The 15,826-nt window shown below is 40.8% G+C and overlaps 1 protein-coding gene across 6 annotated transcripts in view; it reads right to left on the bottom strand.

The window, feature by feature from the left end:
* Positions 1–15,826, bottom strand: part of Pde10a (phosphodiesterase 10A) — a 522,815-nt gene that overhangs the window by 188,830 nt on the left and 318,159 nt on the right. The window contains exons 1-2 of one of the 6 annotated variants that reach the window (XM_048805850.1): positions 7,808–8,288; positions 572–781 (exon numbers count right to left, since the gene is read on the bottom strand). The exons of 4 other annotated variants lie outside the window; for them this stretch is intronic. In XM_048805850.1, the coding sequence (XP_048661807.1) occupies positions 572–710 (139 nt within the window). In that variant the 5' untranslated portion in view covers positions 711–781; positions 7,808–8,288. Of the gene's footprint in view, positions 1–571; positions 782–7,807; positions 8,289–15,826 lie in introns of those variants that run through there. One more of the 6 variants, XM_048805854.1, reaches the window with a different exon arrangement.

Genomic DNA, 15,826 nt, shown 5'->3' with positions numbered 1-15,826 from the left:
GGAAGCCTGGCACAAACCAAATACAGGGTTTAAAAACAAAATCTGAATTTACGTAAAAAAGGATGAGATTATGTACTTTAAAAAAGGTTCTTTAATTTACAAAAGAATTAAACACAAAGTTTATTCTGAATACAAAATCAAATTTGCAGATGTTTTAAACTCTAGTTCTCCATATAACTTACGCCTAAAATAAATTATTCATTAAAAAGAACACTTTATGAATAGAGGAACTTTGGACGGGGCAAAGGGGAGGGAGGAGGGTGCAAAGAGGTAGGAAAGAGGTTGGAACAAGACGGTCGTCATTACCCTAGGTATAGTATGATTGCACAAATGGTGTGATTCTACTTCACGCACAACCAGAGAAGTGAAAATTCTGCTCCATTTGTGTAAAATGAATCAAAGAGCTTTCTACTGTCATGTATAACTGATTAGACCTGATTTAAGAAAAAAAAAAAAAGAAGAACCCTTTAAGCATTTGCATAAAGGGAAGCAAACATTCCTTCTTTCCCCGCAACAGCTGGCACCGCAAGCAAGATAACAGTAGACTGCCAAGCCAGAATCACACACTTACACCACAGATGAGAGAAGCAGAGAAACTTTCTTCGTAGGGGCTGAGCCAGAAAAATGTCAGACACTTGTGGGTAATTCTTCCATGCTGCTGATTTTTCATTGGAGATAATATTGTCCTTAATACATTTTTTGGCCCACATTTCCTTCAAGTATTGATGCTAAATGAGGTGAACATAGTACCATCAGGAGAATATTCTGAGAGGCAGTTTGTCTAAGAAATAAAATGGGAAGTCCACATTACAATGAAAAACTAGAAAATAATGGGAGTTAATGTAAAAGAGTATGTAGGTGTATAACATTCTCTGAATACATTTGCACATTCATAAAAGTTGTTGCCTCAGCTTTTTTTGTGCTACTATAACAGAATAGTACAGATTCAGTAATTTATAATGAGCAGAAATTCATTGACTTGGGGTTCTGGAGGCTGGAAAGTCTGCAAAGGGTCTACATCTGGCAACAGTGGCAACTTTTTGCTGCATCTTTCCACAGAAGAAGGGCAAAAAAGAGCAAGAGATCGAGTTCCCAGCATCAAGCCTGTTTGTACAGGGCACTGGTCCCTTCAGAGGGGCAGAAGCCTCAGGACCTGTACTCCTCCCACTAGGCCCCACCTCCCAACACTGCTGCACTAGGGTTAAGTTTCCAGTTCATGTACGTGTTGGGAAGTGGGACTCAATAGGAGGTGTTTAGTGGGACTCAATGGGAGGTGTTTAGTTTTGTTTTCTGGAGAGGAAAAAAATAAGCAGGAAGAACTTTCCAATGTGAGCGATGCATACAATGCTTGTTTAAAACAATGAATAGCCAAGAAAAGTTAGGACAGAAACTAAAATGTCCTTTGAACTCAGAATGATTTTCAGAAAGGAGTGTACCAATTTGCTAGTACTGCCAAGAAGACATAGTCTTATGGACTAGGGCCCTGCCCTGTGAGCTTCATCTAACTTCATTATCTCTTTAAAGGCCCTATTCCCCAAACAGCCAGGAGACCAGAAGTTCAGATCACAAAGCCTCAGGCACTTGGCACTAGGACTTCAACACGCAAATCCTGAAGAATCACAATTTAAACTAACACTTTCTGGTCCCAAAATCTTATACTTGTTTCTAAAATTATTTAAAAGGCTGAATTATACTTTTTAATAGCTGCAAAATATTATGTAAAAAAAAGATGAGAAACAAAAATAAGGATTATCAATCTGATCTGATATCTAAGCTGAAATATACATATTAAGACTACAAACTTAAATTTAATACAATCAACTAGGAGAAATAATCATGATAAATGGAACAATCCCTCAGTAAGAATTAATGCAGTGAATATAATAATAATCTTTTAGCATATACTTCAAAAAGCCACTGACTTGAATTTTACAATTCACTTATTACTAGGCTATCATCAAGAAAACAGTATATTTCTTTTAAGATGAATGATGTTTTCAAAAATCACCTTCTCAAATGCTACTTAATTTTAAAAGAGGAAATAATTCCATTTTCTTTAATAAAGATAATAAGCTGGCAATACAACACATTGTTTTCAAAGTCTATTGAAAGATCTATGCTCTATAGGGCCTTTAGTATATCAATTTGTTAAACATTGACTTAAGGTGTCTCTCCACCATTAACATAATATTTGAAAAGAAACTACATCTTATTTATCTTCTTATCCCCAGAGCCTAGTAATTATAGTCAAGTACTGTCAGTAGTAGTTATGTTCTGTAAAATCAACCCAAACACTGAATCTTCAAGCACCAAACCACTGCCTCTAGTAGAAATATGAGGCTAGGTTCCTGCAAGCTTTTGGTGACAATATTTTCGTCAACCAATCACTCTGCACATGCAAAAATGACAGTGCAAACACAGCAAGTATTGATTATGAGGTTACAAATAAATTTTAGTGAGTAGACAACATAAAACATAGAATATTCTATATATTCAATATAGAATATAGAATATTATATTAGACCTTACATAGAATATATAATTCTATAGAGTATAGAATATTCTATATTCTGTAGAATATTCTATAGAATATTCTAGAATATCCAATATAGAATCCACTATACTTTGACATAGTAGACATTCAACAAACACTTGGGAATTGAATGAGTAAATGAAGGAATTCATAACCATACTGGAGCATTTCATTACTTGTAGTAATTTCATTATTTTGATCCCAGCTAAGACACACTCATATTACCCTGGATCCACCCGGCAGAAAGCAGTATCTACCACTAACCCGGCTGTTTGTTCTTAGGCGAATTGGTGATCCTTTTTCAAACATTATCCTTCTTAAGTGTCTAGCACAAGGCAATCCGGCTATGTTATTTCCTCATAATCCACAGTCATGCCACACTGTTTGAAGCTGTACTGCAAATACCTCAAAGGTTTCCATCCATTTGCTCCTAATGTAACTCTGCTGTAGAGCCAACTTGCTGCACTGCTGTCAAACATCTTACCCCTGAACCATGAAAAGCTACTAGTTCTTGCTTAACATTGAGTGAGCCAAGTTCTTCCTGGTGACCAACACACTCTATGAGCAGGAATACAGCATCTAAATTTGCTCACTAAGCATACTTCACAGAAGCAGCAAAACCCAGAATTATATTCACTTATCTTTAGTTATCGTAAAGATTTAAACACAAACACAGCACTTCTCCTTTCTTTGAAGTTTCATCTGTGTCACTGATTACCTCCTAAGACTCTAATTCCTTTCTCCGATAACTAATCACTTAATGACAGTGAGTAACAACTGATAAAGAAAGACAACATTATTTTTCTGGTCATTCACTCCATGTACTTTACACTTTACACCATAAAACTGTAATTGTTAAAGACAAGACTACTGCAATTCTTCTGAATTAGCAGAATAAAGTACTCAATATTTCTGTGCCCCAATTTCCTCATCTGGAAAATGGAGATAATAATACCTACACCTCATAAGATTATTTTAAGGATTAAATAAGCATAAATGGAATTTGCTTAAAATAGTTTTCAGTAAATGTCATCTATTGCTAGCACTTAAGTATAAAAAAAATTAGTTCGTACTCAAATCAATAAAATATTAGTCAATGAAAGGTACAATAATACATTGTTATAAAAGAAGCCTCAAGAAAGTACCTTAAATCAAAAATGGCACTGAAAGAACTTGGTAGTTATTTCTAAATTCTCAAAACTTTTCTTTTTTTTTCTTTGAAAATAAAACCATTCTTCACAGAATTTTCATTTTCAAATTGTGCACTTTACCCTTCCATATGGCTCGAATGGTGTGTGGATACTGATTGCTGCAACCCACAGTTTTTGCTCCTGACTTTGCTCAGTTAGTGGATAATCTGAAATTTAGACTATAATGAAAAGCCTGCTAAACTTCCTTAACCTGAGTTGACAGCATAACTAGTGACTAGTAACTTCTGATATATGATATGCTAGCTGTGTAGATTTTTCAGATCTTTCACTCTAATATGCACACCTGTGCTCCCCTTTTTAACAAGGTAGCCACAGGATTACAGGTTTATACTCATCTTCATATTTTAGATTTCATAAAGAGCCATTAAAATAGTTAGAGCAGATGTTCTACTGGATGATATACTACTGAGACTTTATCTCTGTAATGACAGTTTGGCTGTGGAGTGTGTTCTGTGTCTGGGTAGTTTTTAATCAGTAGAATTAGTGAACAGTTCAATCCCAGGAATCCCTGATTTCTCCATGTTTTAGTGTAAAGGTCAATAAGCAAGTTGAGATAAACAGCTTATCAGATGTTAAGCTGAAATCAAGCTAGGTCATGATTAGCTTTCCCCCTGCTTAGGTTTATTAAGATGGGGGGTAAATGCAGAGAGTATAAGAACTTCTTTTCATGAAACCCGCTAAACTATCTTTTTTTAATCAAATTTGCCATATTTATTTTCTCACCAAAAAAATGACAAATGTAAAACTTTATAGGGGGCAACAAATCATAGAATACTATGCATGATGAATTAACCGTATTTTTGCTAACAAACATTTCTGCCAAACATTTCAGAAATAATATTTAAACAGACAAGAATCTGGCTTATAGTCAAGAAAAGCAATAATTTTAAAAAAGAAAAAATCTCAATACAGCTCCTCCCCCCACCACCCCCCAGCCAAGACAAAGAGTCTTTTCCTCTGCTCTGGCACAAAATTCAGGAAAGGAGCCAAGGTGCTGCTTATCAACCCTTTGACATCAGGAGAGGACTGTGTGCGTCAGCAGGCCCAGGAGGGACCCCAGGCTTGTGGCAATGGACATGTGCTTCTTATCTTATCAGCTGACAGTCTCTGGCACTTCAACATTACTGTGTGAACCCCAGCGGAAGGAAGGTGTGTGTGATTGTGAGGGTGTAGGTTAAAGTTATGAACTACGCAGCTCTGAGCAACTTATTAACAAAACAAACTATCCAACACATTACACTAATTATGATTAAATCCAACCTTAAGAGAGTTTTTTTAAAAAGGGCAACCTAGCTATATAGGACACCCCTTCTTCTCTTAGTTATGAAAGTGAAAGCTGAAGTTATACTTTCAGAACTGTGAGGCCATTGGCTCCACTTAGAAGATTTAAAGAAAAAGCAATTTTTTAGGAAAGTACATGTAAGTCTTACATTAGCTCCACTAAAAAGGTGCTTGAGAGTTGGCAATAGGCTTAAGACTGCTTTCAAACATTGGCTGATATTCATATCTCTAAACACAAAGAAGAAGAGGGTCACATTAGGTCAGGTGGGGTTCAAACAGTTACACCAGTCAAAGACAAAGTCTTACAAGAACTACTTTGCCCCTAAATATTTGTTTAAATCTATCTTTGCTTTAAAAAATCATGTTAAGGGTATACCTCAGTTGGAAGAGTGCTTGTCTCACATGCACAAGGCCCAGAGTTCAATCCCCAGCACCACACAGACAAAAAAAATTTTAAAGCAAATTTTAAATATTTAGAGAAACACTGCACTTGCTAACTGAAAACTAATTTTACCAATGTAATAAATATTTGTACTTTGAAGAACAAGATTTTTATTTATTAGTGTTAACTCACACTGTATATTACTCTTGTTAAAAATTACAGTGCATTTATACCATGATTTACAACATCACCGACAGTACTATACACACACACACACACACACACACACACACACTGTATTGCACATGTTACTTTGTCATCCTGGTAATACGTATTTATTATTCCTTCAAGTTCATCTGTTAAATTAGAATAAACACAATTAACTAATTCTATACAACTCTGTATGGGTCAGAAATCAGCTGTTCTGTACCATGGATAAGAGCAAAACTGTCCCCACTCTCCCATGACAGAAGTTCCCTCTGTGAACGCATCATCCTATCCTCACATGTCATTCTTCATTACTCCTGAGCTTGGTCTGTGCTCTCAGTTGTACACTCTGTCTCTCTTCACTTTGTTCCTCAACCATCTGAAAACCTTTGCCAGTTATTTCATTGACACCCCAGTGTGTACCCCAGAATTCCCTGTGTAAACCCAATGCAAGGTGAACCCAACCATCCAATTCTCTTCACTAGCATTTCTCAGTGGTTAAGAGTTTAAAATGCAGTCCTGTTAATTCTTTTATTCCCTATAGACAACTCCCTGTCCTGATCCCACAACAGCCAAGCCAAGACTGTTCCTTACTCTTGAGCATTCAGACACATCATTATCCTGTGACACATAATTTGACCTTCTTTTCCCCCAAGAGGACTCTTCATCTTTCTGCTTCAACATTTCTTTGAACCTCTACCCACTTTCCATTCTCTCTAAACCCAGCTAGCTCTTCTTCTTGGTTTAGTTCCCCTTTTGCCTTGCTCACTTAATTACTCTCCCCCCTATATTTCATGTCTTCAAAATATACTCCCTGCTAATAGATTTTTAATATGCTCACATGCCACAGTCTGGCTGGGCACAAATCACGAGCCACTGAAGCAGGAACAAACTTTATTTTCAAACTGCAGGAAAACACTTCACACAGCTCCCGGGGAATCCTCCCGAACGCCACGAGGCTTCTCCAGAAACCCCCAGCCGGAAATATCTCTCTCGGAAATCCCTCCTCCTGCACTTCCCCAACCAATGGGAACTCTCGGGGAATCCCCGGAAATCCCCACGAGAACTCCAAAATAGTGCGAGAACTCAAAAGTTGCGACAGAGGCGGATAGTAATGCCTCGCCTGTCAATCAATACTGTTGGCAAAATGCCAGGGACCATACAGACTCGGCCGTGGCTCTCAGCATCTCCCCCTTTTTGTTTAATTAAACAACAAGCAATGTGGCTTAGGGACCCTGCCTGTTAGGCAGTCCAATTCAACATATGGTCCTTACCCGTCATCGGATGAACTGACCTCTAGGCGTCAGCCTCCTGTCTTAGGTTGGTACCACTGCAATTGGATCATACCCGTCACTGACTACCGGTCCAGCATACAGCCATACTTGTGGATAGGCCTTTGCACCAGTGCGGGGGTGAGAGATATTTCCGGCTGGGGGTTTCTGGAGAAGCCTCGTGGCTCTCAGCACTCACATTTCCACTAACCCTGAAATATCATCATCAACAACAACAAAACTTCCTTCAAACCTGGTAAACCCAACACACATTCTGTTATTTTCTTTTACTAACAAAGTATAAAGAGTAGACTTGTACTTACTTTAGTGTCCTTAATTCTAACTCCTTCCTTAATCATAACCTCATGAGTTCAGCCCTCAGCCTACAATGAAACCACTCATTTAAAAAAGAAAAAAAAATTCCCCCAAACTCTTAAATATCATTATTTCAGTTTTATGACTGATTATCCTAGCCCTTATCTTCCTGGGTCTCAGCATTATCAGATATTGATAATTGATTCCACACTTTCTTGAAATTTTCTCCTACATAACATAGCAAAAAAAAAATTAGTCAATAATCAATTTGCTTAAAGCAAATACATCCCTAAGCAGACCAAATGCCCTATGAAAAACAAAATGAACTAATAGAACTTCAAGGAAATCCTCAAAAATTGTTAAAATTAACCCATCGAATATAAAATACCTTGAAATTTTAATACAATAAAATCCTGCCAAGGATGCTATGGGGAATTGCCTGGGGCCTGGTGTCAAAATCAATTCAATGTCTAAATAAAGCAAGTTTTAGTCAATTGATAAATTTAATAAACTGGAGATTAAAACTCAAAACTTCAAAGAGCTGCTTCCTATCTCTCTGAATGTCCCTTCTGCATTTCTTTTGACTAGCTTAGTATCCTCTACTCACCTGTTAAATGTTGGGATTTTCTCTCTTCTATCCTCATTCTACATTCTTTTCCTTCAAAGTCTTCTCTACCCCCATCTCTTCAACTGTAACATCTCTGTGGATGACTTCTACATCTATACCATTAGCTTCTAAACAAAAAACAAACAAAAAAACCAAGTAACCATCAGATAATTCTCAGCATCACTATACCTTAACTTCCTTGAATCCTTACTCCTCCTTCTGCATCCCATCTTTTAGTGAAATCCTCTTCCTCCTAGTCACCTAAGCTGCATACCCCAGCCATCCTCCAATCCACCCTCTTCTTCAGTCCCTAAATGCACAGGACAGCAAAGATCTGTCCATCCTACCTCCATGGCATTTCTGACTTATTCTGGCCTTTTCCATACCCACTGCTACTGCCTTTGTTCAGAATACTGCTAGCCACCATTTGCCCCCCTCAGGAAGGGTCACACTACCTCGTCCAGCTCAGAATGAATCCTAATTTACTAAACCAACTCTGGTAATACTCTCATTCCCCTCCATCGCAATTGTTCAGGTGCAATGACCAAAAAAAAAAAAAAGCCCCTCTTTCCTGCAATGTGCGCCAGGCCTATAGCTACTTCTGCCAGCAGCAGAACTGTACCAAGTAGCCGACTGGGCTGCACAACGACGTGGCCTCTGACGATGCCAGTCACTGAGTCAATCACCCCTTGGCCACCCCACCTCCAGGCTTCTTGTTTCATGACCTGCATGTAACTTAGTGCTTAAACAATCTGAAGCTAGGTCCTCCCGTTCGGCCAGAGGTGCTCTAAGCGACACAGCCCTGTGGGGCAGGGCACAGCACTGTCCCTCCCTGGCTCATCTTTCTTCCCCCCTCTCGGCCGTGCCTTCCTGGCCTCTGTGCCCCGGGAGCCCGAGGTCCAGGGAAGGCAGGTGGCAGAGGCCTGGGCCCGCATGGCCGGCTGCGAAGACCCTGGTCTCCTGGGTGCTGGAGGCCGCCCAGGGCCCAGGGGCGCACACGCCACCCGCCACCTGCCACGGTTGGCCTCGCTGCTGTGGGACCCAGCAGGCCAAGGCCGCCCAGGAGACCACACAGCACCACACAGCACCTCAGAACAGAGCAGGTGGCAGCCACTTCCGGTGACGTCACTGCCGGAAGTGTTCCCTCCCTCCCCCTTCCATCTGCTTCCTTCCTCCCTTCCTCTTTCTCCTCCACTTCTTTCCTTCCTCCCTTCCTTCCTTCCCCTTCTCCCTCCCTTCGCCCCCACTTCCTCCCTCCTTTTCCCTCCCTCCTTCCCCCTCCCTTCCTTCCTCTTTCTCCCTCCCTTCCTCTCCCCTCCCCTCCTCCCTTCCTCTCTTCCCCTTCCTCCTTTCTCTCTCCCTCCCTTTCTCTTCCTCCCTTCCCCTTCCCTATTTCTCCCTTTCTTCTTCCTTCCCTTCCTCCCCATTCCCTCTCCCTTCACCCTTCCCCCTTCACTTCCTTCCTCTTCCTCCCTCTCTCCCTACTCCTTTCCTTCCTCCTCCCTTCCTCCCTCCCTTCCTCCCTCCTTTCCTTCCTTCCCTTTCTCTCTTCCCTTCCTCCCTTCCCTCTTTCTCCCTCATTCCTCCCTCCATTCTTTCCTTCTGCCCACTTTCTGCCCTGCCCTGCCCTGCCCTGCCCTGGCAGCCCAAAGCATGGGCACGCAGCCACCTCCCCCGCAGCTCTTCGGGCTCTCTGCTCTCTCCCAGGCTGGCATGGTACCTCCATGGAACCTGCATGGGACCCTGCCCCTGAGGCCCTGCTTCTTGAGTTATTAACTCCTGTAAGCAAGGGGCCCCCACAGCCACCAGCCACCCTCATCCCTTTCAGCTCAACCAACACAAGCTCTTTTCCCCTCTGGATTACTGAACTGTTAAAATACTTGACAAAAAGACACATCCTTAACTGGTCCCTCTACCTACCATTCCTCCCTTCTCAGCAAGTATCCAGAATTACTGTTGATTCATAGATTCTCCTGTGAATGCTACAACCCAAGGAAAGGTAGGATGGACACAAAATGCCATGTGAACCAAAATGACAATCATGTCTTTTCAGGTTTTTGTATGTTTTTTGAGAAGTATTTCATTGGGTCCTCACCATTTCAGAACAAAGTGAAAAATTCTTGAGGTATGCAAGCACATCCATGATCTGTTCCTAAGCAGCCTTGTCTCCTGCTACTCTCCCCTCTGCTAAGGCCCTCGACACTTTCATGAAAACTAGGCTAACTTCCAACTCCCTCCAACCATATTTGCCCTTCTGGACCACCAAACTCTGTCTTCTTCCACTTTTGTTTTTATATGCCTAACATAAAGACCAACTGATTTCTACCTACTTCTGCCTTAATTCCTCAACTGCCTAAAAGTCAGGCATGTATGTGTTGGGCCTGTGTCAGCTAATAGTGAAAGATTACTAATGCACCTGCCATTGAGTGCTCAGAATGGTGTCACACAAAAGTCTACACAACAGTGGCATGAGAAGTATAACAATAATTCACCAGGTTTGTAAGAAAAGGAAGAAAAGTACCAGACTAGGTGGAACATTAAGGTCAGAGAAGGCTCTCACAGACAAGTGGACACCTAAATTCAGTCTTGTAATGCACTGATGAGCAAGACAGGAAGGGCATCTCAGGCAGAAGGAACAGCACATACTCTCTTCCCAGGTAAGATCAAACCTTTAGAAGATTAAAAAAAAAAATCTATATATAAAGAGCATGTAGAAGGGGTAGAGGATAAAGCTCTCAAAGATAACAGAGTTTCAGGATCTGCATGACATGCTAAGTACCTCATTCTTTATGAGCAACTGGTGAGAGTCTAACCTGAAGAATCATAAAAACAGATTTACATCCAGAATGACCTTTCCTCCCATGGAAAGGAATGATGCCAGGAATGTCCATTCGTCAGCTACTGGACAGGGGAAAGAAGGAGAGATAGTTGAGTAGGAGACAGACAAGCCTGGATAACCAGTTAGATGCACAGGATTAAGGAGAATGACAGTGAGCATCCCAGAATCATATGTGACTTTCTCCTACTTCTTACCAAAACCAGCAGGCCATCTCCTGTTGTCTCAAACTTCAAAACAGGTTCAGAATCTGACATTTCACCTTCCCAAAAGTCAACACTCTCATTCAAGCCATCATCGTCTTTCATCCAGATATTTTAAGAGGCTCCTTACTGGCTAACCTTCATTTGTCTATGTGACAATACAGCACCCTGACACAACATAAGTTCACTCATTTACTTAAAAACCTCCAACGCTGCCCAACCTCATACAGGAAGAAGCTTGTAGTGATGCTCACAAGCCCTATGTGGAATGCCCTTCATGACCTCTCTTAAGTAAACCAGGCGTGCTTCTATACTGGGACCCTTGCCCTATTATTACCTCTGCTCTTTTTGCAAATATCAATGTAGACAAAAATCCTGTACCTCCTTCAGCTCTTAATATCACTTCATTGGGGGGCAACAGTATTTAATATCACTTCTATCTCCAACTCTTGATCCACCTCATTCTGTTCTACTTAAGCACTTTTCCCATGCTTTTTCTAATATCCTAAATAATTTCATTTTTATTCACTTTTTTTCTTCTGTTTATCTGACTCAGATGTAGAACCACAAGGGCAGGGATCTTTTGTTTTGTTCACTGATATATTCCAAGTCCATAGTGGGTATCTTAATTTTTTTTTTTTTTAGTGCTAGGTATTGAGCTCAATTCTTGTGCTACACCTCTATCCCCCTATAAATATTTAAATCAATGAATGTTTGAATAAATAAACCCAATACTGAGAGTCAGGAGATAGGCATAGAGAGGAAGGAGTCAGATATGATTTCTAAAAACAATGCCTGAGCTGAATGTTAGTAAGAAGAAATTAAGCAAGCAAGCAAATGGTTTTGTAATTTCCAGACAGGGATCCCAGCATAAGAAGACACAGGTGCAAAAAGGGCATGGAATATGCATGGAACTGCAAATAGACTTTAATGTTGCTGCAGCTTAAGTAAGAGACGGAAATGAGGTTGATGCTTGTCAAGGGCCCAGATTACACAATGTCTCGTATTCAAACTCCAATAAGTTTACTATGAGGTTTTTTAACACATGTGACTTTACAAAAATGAATTTTAGAGAAAATGAGTAATGTCCATATAGGACAATGGGGATACATTTGAGAAATATTTAACAGATATAACAGCTGCACTTACGTGGTAGGGCAGCAATGAATGAAACTAAAGATGAATCCCTGTGTGGCATAGCTACCTAATGAGAAAGAAAGTGGTGCAGTCAATTTTGGACATGCTAAAGTATATCATTTTAACATAATAAATTACAAAATAGGTGAAAAAACTAAGTGTTAATTTCCTTTTTAGATCCATCTCAGTGACACCAAGGAGAGAAACTGGAGGTAAGAAATCCTTTCATCTGTTTCGATTCTAAACTGTCATATTACAGCTCATAAAAATAGTTAATTTAAATCTTCCCAATAGAGAATAATTGGGAACATTTAAATGTTAACTGCAACATCACCACACTTTGATGAAGGGATAGTGCTATAGCCTGAATATCTCTATACCCCCAGATTCACATGTTGAATCCCCAGTATAGTAGTAATGGGAGGTGGGATCTTTGGAAGGAATCTGGTCCTAATGAGATTCATGCCCAAAATGTCTGTCTATGTGCAGGCCTCACCCCTGCAGGTTTCCTCTCCACCCAAACCCACACAACACTGCTCTCTTGATGCCTTCCCAGTGTATCTACAGGTGATGAACAATGCAGTGACCTTGCATGAGTACAATAAACAATCCCACAAATGTGTCCACCATCAAGAGCAGCCTCCACAGCTGCTGGACTTATGCAGTCTTTCTGAGCCAACTGCTTGTGAGAGTACTGGTAAACCTTTGCTGGCATGCCTACTATGTGTCAGGCAATATTCTAATCACTTTTCATTTATTAAATAATTTACTCTTCAAATTAATTCCTACGATATTATTATCCCTATTTTACAGAATATAGGATTAAGAAATTTGATAACTTGCCAAAGTTTACACAGTAAATTAGTTCCTGAGCTATGTTTCAAATTATCTTGCCTTATTCCACATTCTTTAACATCTATTCTGTACCCACTCTTAATCTCACTGCCTCTCAATAATATGTAAGTAAAACAGTCAGATAATATGGTAGAAAAAACAAAATGAACTCCTAATAGAGGTCCACATCAAATTCATGGAACCTGTGAAAAGCACTTTATCTGGTAAAAGTTGAAATTAAGGTTAAAGCTTTTGAGAGAAGAAGCTTATCTTGAATTATTCAAGTGGATCCTAAATGTAATCACCATCACAGTATTCTACCCAGCACTCCTTCTAATCAAGGAACTCACTTTATCACAGATGAAGAGTAGCAGGGGACCATGTTCCTGGAATTCAGCAACCAAACCATGTCCCCATCATCCTGAAGCAGCCAATTTGATAGAACATGGAAAGACATTGGAAGAGCTAGGTCAGTGTCTTCTGGGAGACTGTGTTTGCCCTAAACCAGCATCCAATACATGGATTGATCTGCTGGTTTTTCCACACCCAAGACTCATGGCTACAGGAACCAATCGCTGGGGAGAATGGCACCACTCATGTTACTACTAACAGTGATCTACTACCAAACTTCCTGCCCCCACAACCACATACTTTGCTGCTCCTGGACAGGAGATCTCAGTTGTACAGGGACTGTGTTCCCCCATAAGGCACAATATGCACAATGAACTCAAAGTTATGACTGCCACTTAGCCACTTTGGGCTCCTCATACCTCTGAATCCATGAGCAAAAATGAGAGTCACTGTAATGGCTGAGGTGACTGATCCTGATTGCCAGGAGGAAATGGCTACTACTACTCCTACTAATGAGTCTAGCTCCACGTCCAGATCCTCTGTGTGATCTGTCAGGTTCAACCACAGGCACTTGCAAAGTTTTGCCTAGCAGGCCTCCTACAGAAACACTGCTCACCTACACACAAGACTTGGTGCGCTGAAAAGAACTGCAGTCAGGGACTCAGCCCTCTCTAGACCTCTGGGCCAGCATGTTTCTTCATTTCAAATCCATGTGCCTCCATTCAGTGGCCTTCTTACCAGGGGTCTCAGCTAATGTTCTTCTCTTCACTTTGACTCAGTACTTTTCCACTCCTTCTTCCCCTGTCACAGCCAACAGGCCCAGAAAGAGTCAGAAGCTTCTTGTTTGGGACTCCCCATCAGTGAAACAGGTCCCCATGTGAGCCCATCCACCTGACTCTCACCAGTACTGTTCTGCGAGGGGGAAAACACAACAGAGGGAACCTGTGCTGTCATGTCTCTGCTGTCGAACTAAATGTTGTTACTTGTCACTTTGGGTTTGATCTTTGTCCTGACCCAACTCCCTGGATACCTGCTTGCTTCAGGGCCACACAGAAGAGTTAAGGAAAAGATGTCTGGAAGGCAAGAGGTGCTTTCAGGCACCTCTTAGTGCCACCATATCCTGTGACTAAAGTCAAATGGAAACTTAATAATCCAGTTCAGGCAGGACCATTGATGGCCCAGGTGTTGTAGAAATGAAGGTTTGGGTGACCCTATGGGCAGAGACCCATGACTAGCTAAGGTGCTTGTGGGCAAGAAGAATATGGAATGAGTAGTGGAAGAAGGCAGTTATAAATAACAGCTACGAGAAGATGGCCAGTTACAGAAATGAGAACTGCACCTGTTAGGAGTAGTTCACAACTTGTTAGGAATGTATGGATAAATTTTCATCAGTACTTATATTTGTCTTCTTCCCTCTTATCCCCTTATCACTTGACATAAGACACATTATAATAGCTGACCTATGCCAAAGTACTTAAGTTACCAGATATCAAGGAAAGCAGACATCAGGAACATTTACACCCTCTTTTGGGCAAGGGTAAGTATATTTGGGGCTATCCATAGTGGCATCCTGTTGTGTGACAGAATGATCTCGTTGTCTTTCTTCGGAGATTATAGATGGTATAAGCAGATATATATATATGAGTACTGAGTTGATGAAGGGTGAGGTGCAGTGAGGGCCATTTGGCCTGTCTTTTCCTATATGCAGAAAGACAGATTTTTCTGGGAGGCTGGAAAATAGACTTAATCAGCAGAGGGTGGTAACTGAGGTTGTAATGAACCTGAATAAATAAGCCCCTTGTAATAACCTTTATCTTCCCCTAGGAACCTCCAAGCCCCTGCCCCCCGCCACACACACACACTTATTTTTTAGTGGCATGCCTAGAATTTACCTAATCCAGAGATCCACATGATCTATAATTCCTCTTCACAAATTGATTGTTCTTTTTCCAAATAGTACAAAAGCATTTTGCTTTGGCCATTTCTTCAGATTTCACTTTCTTATAAAGGTTTCCATCTACATATAAGTTTAATAAAATGTACGTTTTTTTTTTTTTCCTCTTAATCATCCTTGTGCTAATTTGGTTCCTACATCCAGCTAAAGAGCCCATATAAATACCAGGGAGGTCAGAGTGAATCACTCTCTCCCCATATCAGCAACTACAAACAGTTGACTTTAAGTAAAAGAGCTCATCCTTGACTATCAGGGTTGGCCCTAAATATGTCCTTATAAGACAGAGGCAGAGGGAATTGGGGAGAAACAGAGGAGAAGGGAATGCTAAGACAGAGGCAGAACCAGGCTGGTGCTGCCACAAGCCCAGGAGCACCTGGAGTCACAAGAGGATGGCAGAGGTTGAGAAGGATTCTACCCTGGAGCCTCCAGGGTGAGCAGAGCGCCACAGACACCTTGACTTCAGACTTCTGCTCTCCAGAACTATAGGAGAATGAATTCTTGCTGTTTGTGAAATTTTTACAGCAGGCATTTGAAACCAACAAAGGTACTTAACAACAAAACAACGGGAATCAGATAACATTGAAGAGAAAGAGGTAGTCCATGCTTCCATTAAGTTACTACCTATATAAAACTGTCTTTAAAATTGAATTCTTATTCAGACACTAAAAGTTAAGAAGTCTTCTCTCCTTCTACCCCCCCCCCCC

The sequence above is a fragment of the Marmota marmota genome, unplaced genomic scaffold, assembly GCF_001458135.2.
Source record: "Marmota marmota marmota unplaced genomic scaffold, marMar, whole genome shotgun sequence".
NCBI lineage: Eukaryota > Metazoa > Chordata > Mammalia > Rodentia > Sciuridae > Marmota > Marmota marmota.
The sequence above is the reverse complement of the archived record's forward strand: the minus strand, read 5'-3'. Positions and strand labels throughout refer to the sequence as shown.